This window comes from Phlebotomus argentipes, unplaced genomic scaffold (assembly GCF_947086385.1).
Source record: "Phlebotomus argentipes unplaced genomic scaffold, Phlebotomus argentipes genome assembly contig_6, whole genome shotgun sequence".
Lineage (NCBI taxonomy): Eukaryota > Metazoa > Arthropoda > Insecta > Diptera > Psychodidae > Phlebotomus > Phlebotomus argentipes.
Genome location: NW_026776145.1, coordinates 839,663 through 853,749, shown reverse-complemented (window position 1 = coordinate 853,749; position 14,087 = coordinate 839,663). Strand labels below are relative to the sequence as shown.

General features: G+C 41.4%; 2 protein-coding genes across 6 annotated transcripts; both read left to right on the top strand.

The window, feature by feature from the left end:
- The first annotated feature begins 55 nt into the window (after window positions 1-55).
- LOC132258875 (FHIP family protein GK23746) lies at window positions 56-6,949 on the top strand. Of its 3 annotated transcripts, none has more exons than XM_059756410.1 (11): window positions 56-176; window positions 264-323; window positions 395-1,062; window positions 1,128-1,440; window positions 1,514-1,600; window positions 2,588-2,761; window positions 2,826-3,552; window positions 3,611-4,084; window positions 4,288-4,326; window positions 5,955-6,776; window positions 6,852-6,949. In XM_059756410.1, the coding sequence occupies exons 3-10, from the start codon at window positions 410-412 to the stop codon at window positions 6,164-6,166; spliced, it is 2,679 nt and encodes an 892-aa protein (XP_059612393.1). In that variant the 5' UTR covers window positions 56-176; window positions 264-323; window positions 395-409; the 3' UTR covers window positions 6,167-6,776; window positions 6,852-6,949. The 3 variants fall into 3 exon arrangements, with proteins under 3 accessions (XP_059612393.1, XP_059612385.1, XP_059612402.1); XM_059756402.1 differs by having other exon boundaries at window positions 2,564-2,761; XM_059756419.1 differs by lacking the exon at window positions 4,288-4,326 and having other exon boundaries at window positions 2,564-2,761.
- Window positions 6,950-7,011: 62 nt separating this feature from the next.
- Window positions 7,012-14,036, top strand: LOC132258858 (myosin-4). Of its 3 annotated transcripts, none has more exons than XM_059756390.1 (8): window positions 7,012-7,336; window positions 10,405-10,556; window positions 10,623-11,581; window positions 11,650-11,815; window positions 11,905-12,048; window positions 12,393-12,492; window positions 13,343-13,486; window positions 13,580-14,036. In XM_059756390.1, the coding sequence occupies exons 1-8, from the start codon at window positions 7,152-7,154 to the stop codon at window positions 13,911-13,913; spliced, it is 2,184 nt and encodes a 727-aa protein (XP_059612373.1). In that variant the 5' UTR covers window positions 7,012-7,151; the 3' UTR covers window positions 13,914-14,036. The 3 variants fall into 3 exon arrangements, with proteins under 3 accessions (XP_059612373.1, XP_059612364.1, XP_059612355.1); XM_059756381.1 differs by lacking the exon at window positions 7,012-7,336 and adding an exon at window positions 8,478-9,364; XM_059756372.1 differs by lacking the exon at window positions 7,012-7,336 and adding an exon at window positions 8,478-9,451.
- Window positions 14,037-14,087: the final 51 nt, after the last annotated feature.

Sequence of the window (14,087 nt, the reverse complement as noted above, 5' to 3'; positions counted from 1 at the left end):
CTTCAAATTCATATCGAAGCCTATCAAAGGCATTCCTCGGAAAGTTCCAATAAACTCTACAGACTCGTCACAGACACGATTTTACAGGGTCTCAATTGCGTCTGTCATTTGTGATTTTATTTTCATTTGAGCTCCATGAAATTCTCCAATTTTTGTACAATTTCCGCGTTGAAAAGGTATATTTCTATCTAGAAGTGTTCTTGCAATTGTGATACACGAATAGATGGTGAAGCTTGAGTTCCTTTGTTCCGCTTTCTTTTCAGTTCCGTGGGTGTTTAGTTGTGTGGTGGCATCCACGATCATATTTGTGACCTATTTGTCAGGTGAGAGGCAATCCTGAAGTCATTTGAAGTGTACTAAAGCAGTCCTCTGACCACAAAACGATACGTTGCAGAGGTCGAAGGGAGGAATGAGTTGGCTACGATCGAGTCCACTTCGGCAGAGCTTCACAAACTCCACCCGTTCCGGAGGCATGAATCTGGAGAATGCCACAGAGCTCGATCCGGGAGCCTGCTATGACAGCTTCTGCAAGCACTGGCAGCAGGCGAACGATTTGATCCAGCGCTCCGAGGGTACCAGCGTGCCGTCGCAAGACGACATCCTCGGCGTGGTGAATCACCTGGATCAGATGGCACAGCTTCTGCTGGTGGAGGTGTTGGACAGCAATAGTTTATTTACGCCAATGCCACAGCCCTACAACCAGCAGGGTCAGAGCCAACCACCAGCGCCTTGCCTTGAGTACTTGCTCAGCAAGAACATCCTCAACAAACTGTTCGAGTGGGGAAAATCCACGGGTAGATATGCAAATGCCGTCCTTCTGGAGCAGCTGAAGTTCTATGAGCAGCTCATGAAGCGTTCACGCCATCAATTGCTCGTCCATGAGCCATTTCTGCGACCTCTGTTGAAAATTCTTGCCTCCAGCCACGGTGAAATCTTTCCCCCGGACGTCGCGAAGCGCTTTGTCATTCTCCTGCATCAATTATGCGTGATCCTCATGCAGAATGCCCATCTGTTGGATCTATTCTTCGTCTCAGGACAGACACATGAGCATGGACAGGCGTGGTGAGTTGAGTTGAATGAAAAAGACCACGGAAATGTGTCGCTGCAATTCCGATCATCTCTTGCAGCTTCATCATCTTCTCCCTTCTCATACCGTACATTCATCGAGAGGGTGTTTTGGGCCACAAAGCACGCGATGCCCTCCATCTTTGCATGGCCCTATCGCAAAAGAACGAAAACGTGCGCACGTACATCGAACAACATTCATCAGTGTGTCCGGTTCTGGTGACTGGACTCGGTGGTCTCTATTCCCTCCTGCCCACGACAATTGAAACGAACTCAGCGGGCGATTGGCATCGCATCACGCCGGATGATGTTGCCGAGATCAATGAGTTGACACTCTTCATGAGCTCACTGGAGTTCTGCAATGCGGTGGTTCAGGTCGGTAAATCTTCTCTATCAACGAGAAAGTAGAGGAAACTGTTAGCTATATTCTATTTTTCTCTTATTGCAGGTGGCACATGATCTCATCAAGCATCAACTATTGGATTTCATGTATCAAGGTTTCGTTGTGCCTGTTCTGGGTTCAACACTTTTGCAGGTAATGCACGGTTTTTTTTTCACTTTCTCCACGTTCTGTGTTGGTGCTGTTGGGCGCTTTCTGGGTATATTTCTGTCTTCCTGTGAGTCTAATTTTCTCCTTCATGTGCTTGTCACCCTGTTGAGTCATGTGTGAGACGATATAATTTCTCTAAAGTCTCTCTCAGTGCAAAAAAACACACACTTTGAGGTGTCTTTGAAGAGTTACGCGAGCACTTTGCTCTTCAATTTTCAATTCAGTGTCAGGAGAAATAATATTTATCTAAGCATTAGTCACTGACGAGAGATATTCAGTGCTCCCTTTATCTCGCTGATGCAATAAAATATTTGACGATATTGACCAATTTACGATTCTTCATCAATTAAGGAATATCAATTTCCATGTGGCTCAAATCGAGTCACTAAACTTAGATAATTATGGTTATCCAATCAATTGGCTTATGTATTGTGAGAGAAATCTACATATTTAATGATCGTGAATATTCATTACAGCCAATGAAATACAATCAACTGCCTTGTTAGCAGCGCTTTCATATCTCATAAAAATTTCTAGTAAATTGATTGATCAGTTGAGTTTTCTAATCTACTATTCTTCTTATTATTATCAAACTGTAACTCTTCGAAGACCATGTTTTGCCATAGAAGTCGTAATTCACGCACTCATTGATGCAAATCTTTTGACACTCAAAGACTCATAATGTATTTTGTCAATTACTCCACAGTTACAATGTTTCAGTGACACTTATCTTTCAGTACGTAGTGTGTTTTGTCTCTTGTAAAGGTGATGGATTATCACTGTTGATGGTGAATGGTTTATATCTCTGTCCATCGTTGGCACAGTTAATTGAGCGGAGACGGAGAGTTCACTTTTGCCGGTATATCGAATTGTTTGATTGTCTCTAAATTAACGATCTCATCAGAAATCGCCCCTGGCCCATCACTAACACGACAAAGTCACTTGCAGATATTCAATGGCAGTCCTTTGCAGACAAATATCGAAGCACAAATATCCACAATGGCGTATTTTGATTTAATTCTGCGCTCTGTTACGGAGCCTGGACTTCTTAATATCTTCATAAAATTCCTCCTGGACGAGGAGAAGTTTGACGGACAGAGGATCATTGATATCCTCGTGGAGAGGATCAATTCAACGGACACGAGGGTAATAATCGCGTATATTCTTGGTATATTGTGAACAAGAATTTAATTTGTTTTTGTCTTTACAGCTGTGTTTGATCTCCCTGTCTGTGTTTGATACTCTGCTGTCGCTCAACAATGAAGATATCGTGGTGGAGCTGGTCCTAAAGTACTTGACACCTTGTCAACATATTCCAACATCTTATCGTCATACAATCAACAAATTCAGCGCCTTGGCGGACTCTGCGGAGAACTTTCTGGAATTATCACCAGAGATAATGAAGCATGTCAGTCATAAAGGCAAGAATTCATCTAATCCAAATGCCCCATCAGAGTCACCAAATCGGCCCATGAGCAATTACCAGTGGAATCACTATAATTTGCACACGGATGACACCCTATATTCGAATTACTATGCGTATCTATTTGACGTGCGCCACAAGATATCACTGTGTAGAAATGCATGTGATCAGTGGGAGAATCGCTACAAGTACCAAAATGTTTCATCGCCCAAGAGGACGCAGAACACAGAACATCTCATTGAAATCATTAGGAAGTACGTGACGGAGTTCAAAATTGAGAATTGCGCGGATGAGAAGGTGAAGCACGACAGTTTGCAGTCGCTTGCGGAGAGCAGTGGATATGAAAGTTTCCGGGAGAGGCCAGAGGATGATTTAGCGATTGTGGCGAATGGTGATAATCATACAGAGATTGGCAATACGAGAAAAGTGTGGAAAGAGTCGAGAAATTTCAGTGAACAAGAAGTCGAGTTGAATTTCTCAGAGGATCTTTTCACTCAGGGAACTGCTCATTTAGGTAAGGTTTTCCAACTTAATTCTCTGTGGTTCAAGAAGATAATTCTGTGGTATTTCAGGTTCCTTTTTAGGTGCAATATTTGGCAAACTGCAGACATTCACGAGCAACAATTTGTATATAAATCTTCACTTGAGTGGCTTGATAAGTCGACTCTCGTGGTATCCATTTCCGCTCATTCAGTCCATATTTCTGCGCTTTGACATACCAACAACGACTGATATTCCATCCTTCTACCAAGTGCTGCAGATACTGAAGCAACAACTCGATGCTGAATTGCCGGTGAACAACGAAACGTTGGAAATTGTGGAGAATGCCAAAGCATTCCTGCTCGAGCGTGAATATCGTCTAGTCAACCAGAGGAAGAACACGATTGATTCGAATGCACAAGCCACGGAGGGCAGTCACAATACTTCCGCCACAACGACCGTGAGTCCTCTGAGTTCCCTATACGATCCATTCAAGAGGCAGGATTCCACGCGGAAAAGCATAAGACAGAGTTTTTCCAGCATCTTTCGCCGTCCCAGTGCCTCAGGTGAGTTGAGATTGTGTGGTGATGTTTACCATTTAATACTCTCTTCAGTCTGTTTTAACCACCCACATTTTTTATTCGTATATTAATTCCCTTTGCTCGAGATCCCATTTTAATACAGATGTGTTTGAAAAAAAGAAAAAAAAGATGGAAGAAAAAATGTTTGGAGTCTCATGAGAAAATTTCTCTTTTTTTATTCTATCTAGCCGTCGCAGGCATAATTCAACTAAAATCATTCTTCCTCGGTAAATACACCACATATCATGTTGGCTTGCTTACAATTTATGAACCACTAACAAGCCTGAGACCATTGGTTGTCTAATTAATTCACATTTTTTTGTAGTCGGTCTTCTCTTCCTTATTCCTCATTTCTTTTTGACTGCATGCTGTAAAAAGTGCCTCTATATACTCTACTTTCTCTCCTGGTGATGATGAAGCATGCCAAAAATCATGAGTCAGATTGAAGAAGAATTATGACGATCTATACATCTATCTTATACATACTATATGACGATCATGTTGAAGAGTAGAAAATAATGATTGCAATTAATCCACTAATTTATTCCTTCGACTGTCTCTCTGACAGTCTTGGTAGTTTTTTTTTCGGGAAAATGAGACACATCTCTTCCCCGATTTTACGCTAATTAATCGTTCTAACTTCCAACTCTCGCATATTTCCTCATCATTTTCCTTCGCCAATTTATCAGAGAAATACTAACATTGTAAATATCTTGAGGAGTTCTTCAGAGTCTCGTTTATCTTCGTTGTTTTGAAAGTTTGTGTTTTTTTCCTATAGTTCATTTTACATACACTGTGAGGCAATTGGATTGACTGTAAAAGCAAAATGTATTATTTTTGGGACGAGCGGAAGTCTATAAAATTTCTTTTGGGTTTTTTTTTCGTCTAAAGGAGGAAGTTTGGAAACAAGAAGAATTTCACTCAGATGTGAAATTGAGAACAATCTATAAATTGATTCTTCAAACTAAACTCACACTTGGAATTCTTCAAGGTTTATCAAATAAAATAACAGTTTCACTGTCTATTTCTAAAGCTGTTTAATAGAATTTAGAGAATTCTCCAGTGGAATTCTCATGAGAGAGTTAGCAATTTAAGCGAAATTGCCATGATGTGAGGAAAGATGTAGTGAATTTCAAGCGTAATCTATTATTGTAATCCTCGAGTTTCCCCAAGAATTTCATGGTTTCAATCTCAAAATTAACATCGTACGTCTCCCGAATGTGTATCAATTTTTTCCCAATTGCGCGACTATTCAACACGTAAAAAGAGATATTTTACTTAAATCAGTGGCGCTGTTGGAAACATGTTTACATGATTTCTCTTTTTATGAAATAGTCTTATTTCTATATGCCACACAATAAATTTATTTTTAGAACAAATGCCTGTGTAAACATTTGGTGAGCTTATTGCAGAAAATGCTTGTACAATTTCTAATTTTTTTTCTCTCCGGAATGAGTGACAAATTTTTGCCTAATTGAGCTGGTAATTGGTGATAATTAAGAAATGTTTAACAGCCATTCATTGGAAAATTACTTTCAATTGCCTCACCTGAGTTTTTGCAGAGAGTTTAATTGATATGACTTGAGTATTTTTGTACAACCATTTAGATCAATTTACTGCATCAATTGCTAAAATGGCCAATATTACGGCAGCGTATTCACATTATTAATTCATTTTTGGAATACATTTGATGAGTTGTGTTTTGTAGGTGTTTTGATATGAAATGTGTTGGAAAACTTGTTGAAATGTGAATATATAATGCAATTTATGTAAATACAGAGTCAATATTTGTGTGAAAAATTAATACAATAATCGTGATGAGTAGAGCTTTAATGGTTTTCTGATCTCTTTATAGGTAATTCGTCTGGGAACAGCATCATGATGAAGGAGACTGCAGAGCCTCAGTCACTGGACTCGTGGTCATCATCGAACTCTTCATCCACGACGACAGCATCGAAAAGCAATGGTCGCACCAAAGACCTGGCAATATGTGCAGTAGTTCTCGATGAGTGGCTGAAGGAGCTGTCAGCCATTTCTCAGGAGCAGTCAATTCTGATGATTCCGTGATCATCGCAAACGTTCTTGTTTTATCCTCAATTTTCCTGCGTGCTCAAAATATCCTTCAGCCGAAAGACATAGTCTTCAGACGTAGTTTTACATAATGAAATTATTTTATTGAGATGATAACCAAATTGTTTTGTTATTTGTCATTTCATGATATATCAATATTTTTCTTGTCTTTGTACAAAAAAGAAGTCTGTGACAGAGAGAGACATTGTGTGAGGAACAAAATATAAAGGAAGAAATTTTCATATTTTCACTGTGGTCTTTGTAAATTTGCACGAGAAAGAGTTGCATTATATTTGAAACGCAGTTAATTGCAATCTTAACATTATTCTGTTTGATATTTTCAGTACAATTCTCTGCTGAAAATTATGTGACAAAAGAGCCATTAATTATCTCACTGATATTGTCTGAACAGCAGAGAGAGACACCTCAAAGGACATAAGGAATGCTGCAGAGATCTATTTATAATTGCCGCGAGATTGAATGGGAAGAAATATAAAATTTGTCGTAGAACAAAGCGATAGCGAGTCTCGAGTGAGAATCACTGATCTCTGAGAGAATGACTCTTGAAAATCGCAAATGTGCAACTATTCGGCACAGGGTGTTCTATGTGAGTGTTGAAAATTCTTCGAATTCCACTGAGTTTTCACAAATTTCAATTATAATTTTTTAAATATCTTTTCAGGCGCTCAAAGAGCATTGAAATGGAAAATGCAACTCATTTTGCTGCGAGAAAAGTGAAGTGTTTTCTCAGCACAATCACCCGCTGCCGATAAATAAGGGATCATTTTAGTGGTACAGAAATACAACTTAACCAGAGTGCTGTACGCAATCGAACGACTTGTGCGCTAGTGGTTTTCTGTGCAAAACTACCAGTATTTATTCATAATTTGTGCCTATATTCCCCTAAAAATCGTAGATTTGTGCTGTGAATTATTGAGCCATGATCGTGACTTGGTGAAATTGAGCGGAAAGCGTTGAAAATATGGCAAGTGTGGAGAATTTGAATTACTTCACTGACACCGAAAGAGATGTGGAGGACAACACGACGGATACGGAAGATGACAGTGGGATAGCTGAGGAATCTGACGCTGTGATTCATTTGAATTGGACATCGAGGGACACGAAGCCAATTCACGGTCAAACACCCATCGAATTGTACAACTATTGGTAAATATTTTTCAACTATTGGGAAATGTGATAGTCAAAATGTGTTCTAAACATATCAGCACAGAAACAGAGCTGCACATTAGATAGATAGAAGATTGTTGGTATAAAAGATACAAGTGTTCCCGGGAATGTAGTGCTGAGATTTCCTGTCTTGTAATGACACACCATGATGGACAGTTTTCAAAATTGGAAGACACCCAAAATACTGATCAGTCTAGTAGCAATCGAATGTTGTTTTGGTCTAGCACATACGACTTGATACTCATTATCCAATCCTGTTAAGTCAAAACATAAGATTAAATAACAATGAAGCGTTTTCATTTCGTATAAATTTTACGTAATTCAAACTGAAGGTCTTGTGTTATCTGGAAAATTCGCCACTCCGGTGTTTCAACTCTGACGCAGTCGCTTGAAATATTACGAGTAAATCTCCTACGAACAGGAGAAAAATATATTTTTAAATAGAAATGAGTGAATGGTATTTCGTAATGTCTGTGAAGCAATCGCAACAGTTGGTGGGATCAATAACGAAAGTCCAGAAGGGAGGATGCAAGTGTTCGCCAGGAAGAGAAGGTTAATCACTTTTAGAATGCATTTGTAGTGTGTCAATGGTCACATTAAAGCTTCGTCACATTTGGTTATTGTCTCATTTTGGTGTTTTCGCACAATTGACAGTGATTTTTGCCAAGTGTGTTCGCAGTGATCTTAGAATCCCGTGGTTTAGGGTGAGAAAGAGAGTGAATCAGAAAAATTGTGTTAGGTGCCAAAATTTACCCATTTCGCATTTTAATTGCGAACCGTGAGACGAGGAGGCAATTAAATAATTATAATTGGTGAAATTTATCACGAGTGGGCGTTTGTTTTTCTCCGTCGAGGTGAAATTTGGAAATTCGCGGAAAATTACGGAGGATGAGGTGTGGTGGAAAATGTGTTTGATATTGAGGCGTGTGCGGTGGTCACATTTGATTATTTTCGACGGTGAGAAAATTGCTTGGCATAATGTTTTAATCAGCTCCACATTGTGCGCGCCTCAGTCAGTGCACAAACGTCTCGAGAGTCTGTCGTCACGGCGTGGACGGTGCTCCGCGATCGTCGGTACGCGTGATCGCGCCATCGTGGTTTTTTCCATTCGGACATTTGTCACCCACTGAGCGCAATGCCGCGGCGCAGAAACCGCCGAAGCAGGCACAAAGCGTCTCCAAGTGATGGACAATGCAAGCGCGTGGGTGGCAACCCTTTGGGTGGCGTTAAAAATACGCCAAAGTGTGGGAAAAGTGACAAAGAGTGCGAATATGAGGAACAGCCCGAGGCGGCACGGGATGATGTGCGTCCGCGTGAGAGCGATCGCAGCACGTCACTCCAACGGGAATCCAATGCCGATGATGAAAATAGAACAACGACACGAACTAATATTATTAGCTGCAAGATCAACACGAAGAGTAGTTGTGAATTGTGGCAGAGTGCCGAAAATACTCTGGCCAGTAGTTTGAAGCACACTTACACGGCGGAACCATTGGGGAGAGATCGCGACGAGACGCAACGTGACAATGTGCGGAATGTAGTGAATTTGTCTGGAGATGAGGCATTTGTGGAGAATGGCATGATGGGGCAACAACAGAGCACCAAGCGATCCGGCAAGTCCCACAGAAAGTCACCCAATCCATCAGAGTTGGGTCTGCCGACGCCTCCAGTCGAGCCCGACGATCCCCATTCCGAGGAGTACTATGAAGCGCATTGTGATAGTTTTAAGTGCAGCAACGAGCCCGCGATCACCATCAGTCCAACGCACGCCCTCTCGGACAACGACAGTGGTTGTGAGTTCAGTGAGAGACTGAGGGAGGACAATGACATTGCTGAGGATGTTGAGGATGAGACCGAGGAGACTGAGGTGTTTCACTGTGTAGACACCACCTTCAACTTCAATCCAATCTACAATGGCAATTTATTGTACACTGACAACAGTGTGAAAAGTGATACGGACCGGGTCAATAGTGCATTCGATGATGGCAAAGGTGTCAGCAATCCAAAGTATGCTATGATGCCACATGTAAATGGGGATAGTCCACCCTGTTTGCCGGACATTGTGGGGAATGCTCAATCAAATCTGTCGGACAAGTAACTATAATCTATAGATTTCTCTTAAGATGCCCTTCCCTATCTGTCTCAAATTTCCTGCTATGTTCCTCCCTGAAGCAAATGATCTCAATTTAAACAGCCTCGACCGGTTTTATCTGCATCTCTCCGACCATCCACACCCTTCGACAGTGCACCGTGATCCCGATTGCACCACAAATTTCGCATAAAATATAATGTCGGACCTCTCAGCACTAGTCAGCACTGGTGTTATATTCGACGTCCAAGACAAATTGCGTGCGTGAGAGTTTGTTTTTTTTTATGCTCGCTCAGTTTTTTTGTCCCGTGTTTACACTTTGTTCACGGGACGAACTTGAGATATTTCAGTGGTCGCGTTATAGATTAAAAACGGAGAGAAATATAGGACAGAATTGGTGAAAAATGGAGGAAATTTGGTCCTTTATGTGTAGTCCCTCAATCTAGAATTTCCTTTGCATTATTATGTCGCACTCTGATCATTTTTTGCTTGACTGTAAATCAGTTAAAATCGTAGCTGTCTCAACTGTAGAGATTTATTTATAATTTTATTAATTGGGAAATTAGTGGCCAGTGCTGAAGACAAGTTTATTGGCGTCCTCCCTCGTATTTAAGAGCGCCCTGGACATTGTGAAACCGCAAGTGATGCTACTCTGGCGGAGAGATAACTCTTTCAAAAGACTCCCGTGTATATAAATAGATGTTTTAGTGTAGTGAAAGCACCAAGGGTATTGCGTTAAATTGTCTCATATACTTTTTCTTTTGCTCTTCTTGCGTGACTCTTGGAACCATACATAATTTCAGCTGTAATTTCACGACACATGGTATTATTTTAATCCAAAAATCATGGCGAATGTGGAAGCCAATGACGCACTCTGCCTCTATACTTCCGCTGTATCTTGATGAAAAGCTCGAGATAAATATTTCGCCGCGCTAATTCTTTATCTCTCTGTCTGCAGGAGAGGCCTGGTTACGCAGGAGGCACATTTTAGCACGCAATTGGATGCGGCGGAGAAAGAAGTCACCTATGCACAGTCCAAAATAACTGAACTTCAGTTGAGAATAGATGAATTGGAGAGGGAAATCGCGAATAAGACCTGGGCAATTGAGCGTGAGTGTGATCTACTGATTTTCCCACAGTGCGAAATTATAAATACACTCTTGATATCATCCGTAGGACTTCAGGCAGAATTAGTGTCGGCTCAGAAGGAGGATGAATGCGTCCGGAGAAAAATGAAACATCACGAGGTGGAGATGGGCGTGCTGAAGAATAAGGCTGCCGATAAGGAGGATGATTTGACGCAACGGATCAGTGATCTCGAAGTGACGCGTAGCGAACTAGAGATCAAGCTAAAGGACATCCAGAGTTTCACGAGGAATCTTCAAGTGCAACTCGCGGAGGCGCAAAGTCACGCTGAAACAGCACGAAAGGAGCGAGATAAGCTGCAGGATGAACGAGTGGAGGAACACAAATTGGTTCAGGATACCTTGCAAGCGGCTCTGGAGCAGCGAGATCAACTGGAGGCGAAATTTGAGCAGCTGAGAAATGTGAATCAGGAACGAGAGGAGCGTCTTATGGAGGACTGCGAGTGGAAGATGCGAGGCATGCAGAAGAAGTGCAAAGAGCGACTGGAGGCCATCACGAAGGAGCACCAGAGTGCATTGGACACTAATGCAAAGCTGAAGGCCACGGCAGAGCAGTATGTGAAGGATCTGCAACGACTGAAGAGCATCGAGTCGGAAGTGAACGCCCTCAGGGGGCTCACTGCCGATCAGAGGGACAGTTTGATGTCCGTGTCGGTGCAGCTGAATGAGGTGAAGTCTGAGTTGGAGGCGGCCAGGGCGAGAGCTGAACAGGAGATCCGCAATGCCAAGAAGATCAAGGCTCAGTGTGAGAGTGACTTGATAGATGAGCGAAGAAATGCACAAATGAAACTCGAGGAGACACGGATGCAGATCTCCATTCAGTGGGAGAATAAATTGCTGCAGGAAATGATGCGCCTGAAATACGAACTGGAGTCGATCTACACGGATGAGAGAAAAGAGGCCCTGGATAAATTGAAGAAGGACTTTGAGAAGGAGCTCTCCGACCTCGTGCAGAAACACAACAACGTGGAGAAGGCTCTCCGTAAAGAGGTTGTGAATTAATCTTTCACAGTATTTTTTCTTCATATTGGGAAAATAAAATTCTACTTTTTTTGTAGATCACCGATCTCGAGGAGACTCTGAAAGAGCGTATCCAAGAACTGAGAGATGTCTCGGCGAAATGTGACAAACAAGCCATCGATGCGAGGATTTATGTTGATCGCTCCGATCGAAATAATCAGCTTATTTTAGATCGTGAGATTCAATACCGCGAGGAAGTCTTAGGTAAGCATTAATATTTACTTTATAAGCTATTCTCTTATAAAATATGCGTTTCATGCTGCAAATACCTACACGTGTTCTCAATTTTCAAGCCAAAATCGAGGAGGAGCGTGAGGCTGAAAGGGAAGACATGCAGACGCAATTTTCAGAGCGTCTTCAGTCAGTTTCAGAGGAATTTGCACAGGAACTGTGCAACACCACTGAAGAACTAGAGATGAAGCACAAGAAAGCTTTACGTAAGTGAATAAAAATTTTCCTTGCTTACTCATGACTGATTGTTGACAACAAAGGTGTTTTACTGTTCAAAATTCTTTGTTATACATTTATATAAAGTGTCAATTCTGTCAATAATTCCTGGTTACTTCACAATTACGATGTTAGTCATCTACATGAGAGCAGAAACAAAGACAATTTTGGGCAGAAAATAACTTTCAAAGTCAATGTTAGACGTCCACAGATCTGAATATAGAAACTATGATTACATTAAGGCACTGCGCAGATTTATCTTAAAAGACAACGTCCATACTATTGCGTGTCGTATGGCATTAATTGAGAATGTCTTCTGCATTACGTCTTTCAGAGGTGCAACATGAACAATTGCTGGCTGAAAAGGATGAGGCTCTGCAGGCTCTTGAGGCAAAACACAAGCACAAGATAACCTGTCTAGAGACAAAGATGAAGTAAGTTCTTCTCCTCTTGTCTGAATGTAAATAACAATTTGATATAAATCTCTTTCGCTGTACATTCTCGATCTCATGTACAAAATCCTCATGCTTCTCTTCCTCCATGCTTTTATTTAAAAGGATGCTAATAAAAGAACACAAAGAACTTCCGCGGTTATTAGCTTTTTGTGAGTCAAAGTGACCCTCACGGCAAAGCAAATGTAATGTATTTTGAGCATAGGAGAAAAAAAAAAACATATCATGGGCTGGCAAGAGTGATCACGACATTTTCTCTGAACACGATCAGCAAATGCGAATGGGACGTTAGCACTTTTCCTGTCTAGCAAAATGAGAGATGAAGAGCGTGAAACAGACGAAGAATAAGTTGGATGTTCATTGTGTCTCACACCATTAATGAATCATTACTGTTCAGTGTTTTTCTCGCAATTTTTTTCCATGCTAATTGTTGTCTTTTTCTCATTTTTTTCTGTTCTGTTGCAAGCTCAAGAATGGAAGTCACGTCACGTCCTGTGTCGTTTATCTCATTTGCAAAAGCGGCGTGTCCTGTTATTCCAGCCCTGTTCACCCTCTATATGAGTCATTCCCTGTCCTATGCGCTCTCATGCCTCCTCATCACATGTGCTCTAATCCTCTGCATTGAGAATATGTAGGGAACTTTTTTTGCGACGAGGACATCCTATGTAATACTAAGTAATGAGCTTTGAAGCTGAACGTTTGTAGTTTGTCTTGCGGTGCTTCTGCGTGAGGATTTTGTATTTGCAGAGACTCGAGTGTGTCATTATTTCATCTAATCATATTTCCCCCAATTCAACCAAATCTCAAACCTTTTCTTATCACGCCACACCAGAGAACTCGAAATATCGCATCAGCGCGACTTGAGCGACATGGAGCGCAACTACAGCATAGAGAAATCAACTCATGAGCAGCGAGATAACCAGCATGCCCAAGAAATCGATACATTACACCGAAAGTGTCGTTGTCTGACCAAATTGTGAGTGTCCTGATCATGTCTTTGTTATCAATTTATCCACATATTCACGGGATTTTCATGATGTTTTCTTCTTTTCTTTTTCTCTATTCTCAGATTTGAGGAGATGCGTATGCGCTACGAGCGTCGTGATCCACGTGCCGAAGATGTGCGGCAGATTTCTGAGCTTAAGGAGAAGGTGGAAGAGCAGGAGAGAGATCTCCATCGTCTGACTGAGGTGCTGCGGGAGATGCAGATATCTCAGCTGCCGCAGGACTCGCCATCGGCTCCGCCACGGAAACCGGGCAGGAATGCCGCTCGCAAGAATAGGAATAGCGAGTTGAAGAGCAAAATGACCAATTGTGATGTCATCTACGAGGAGGAGCAGGAGAATGAGAATGGGGACACGGCAAATGGTGTCGATCATGACAGTGGTACAACTGAGGCGTAGAGTCTATTTTCACACTCATCCTAACATTGTGTACTGCCTCTTGGACTTGAGCTTCTCCTATAATCGTGTTTTGTCTGTCTTTTCTTCTTTTGTATATTGTAAATAAATAAGATATTATATACGAGGAAAAATGTTAATGGTGTTTATCTGTGTTCTGCGATACTTTAATTAATT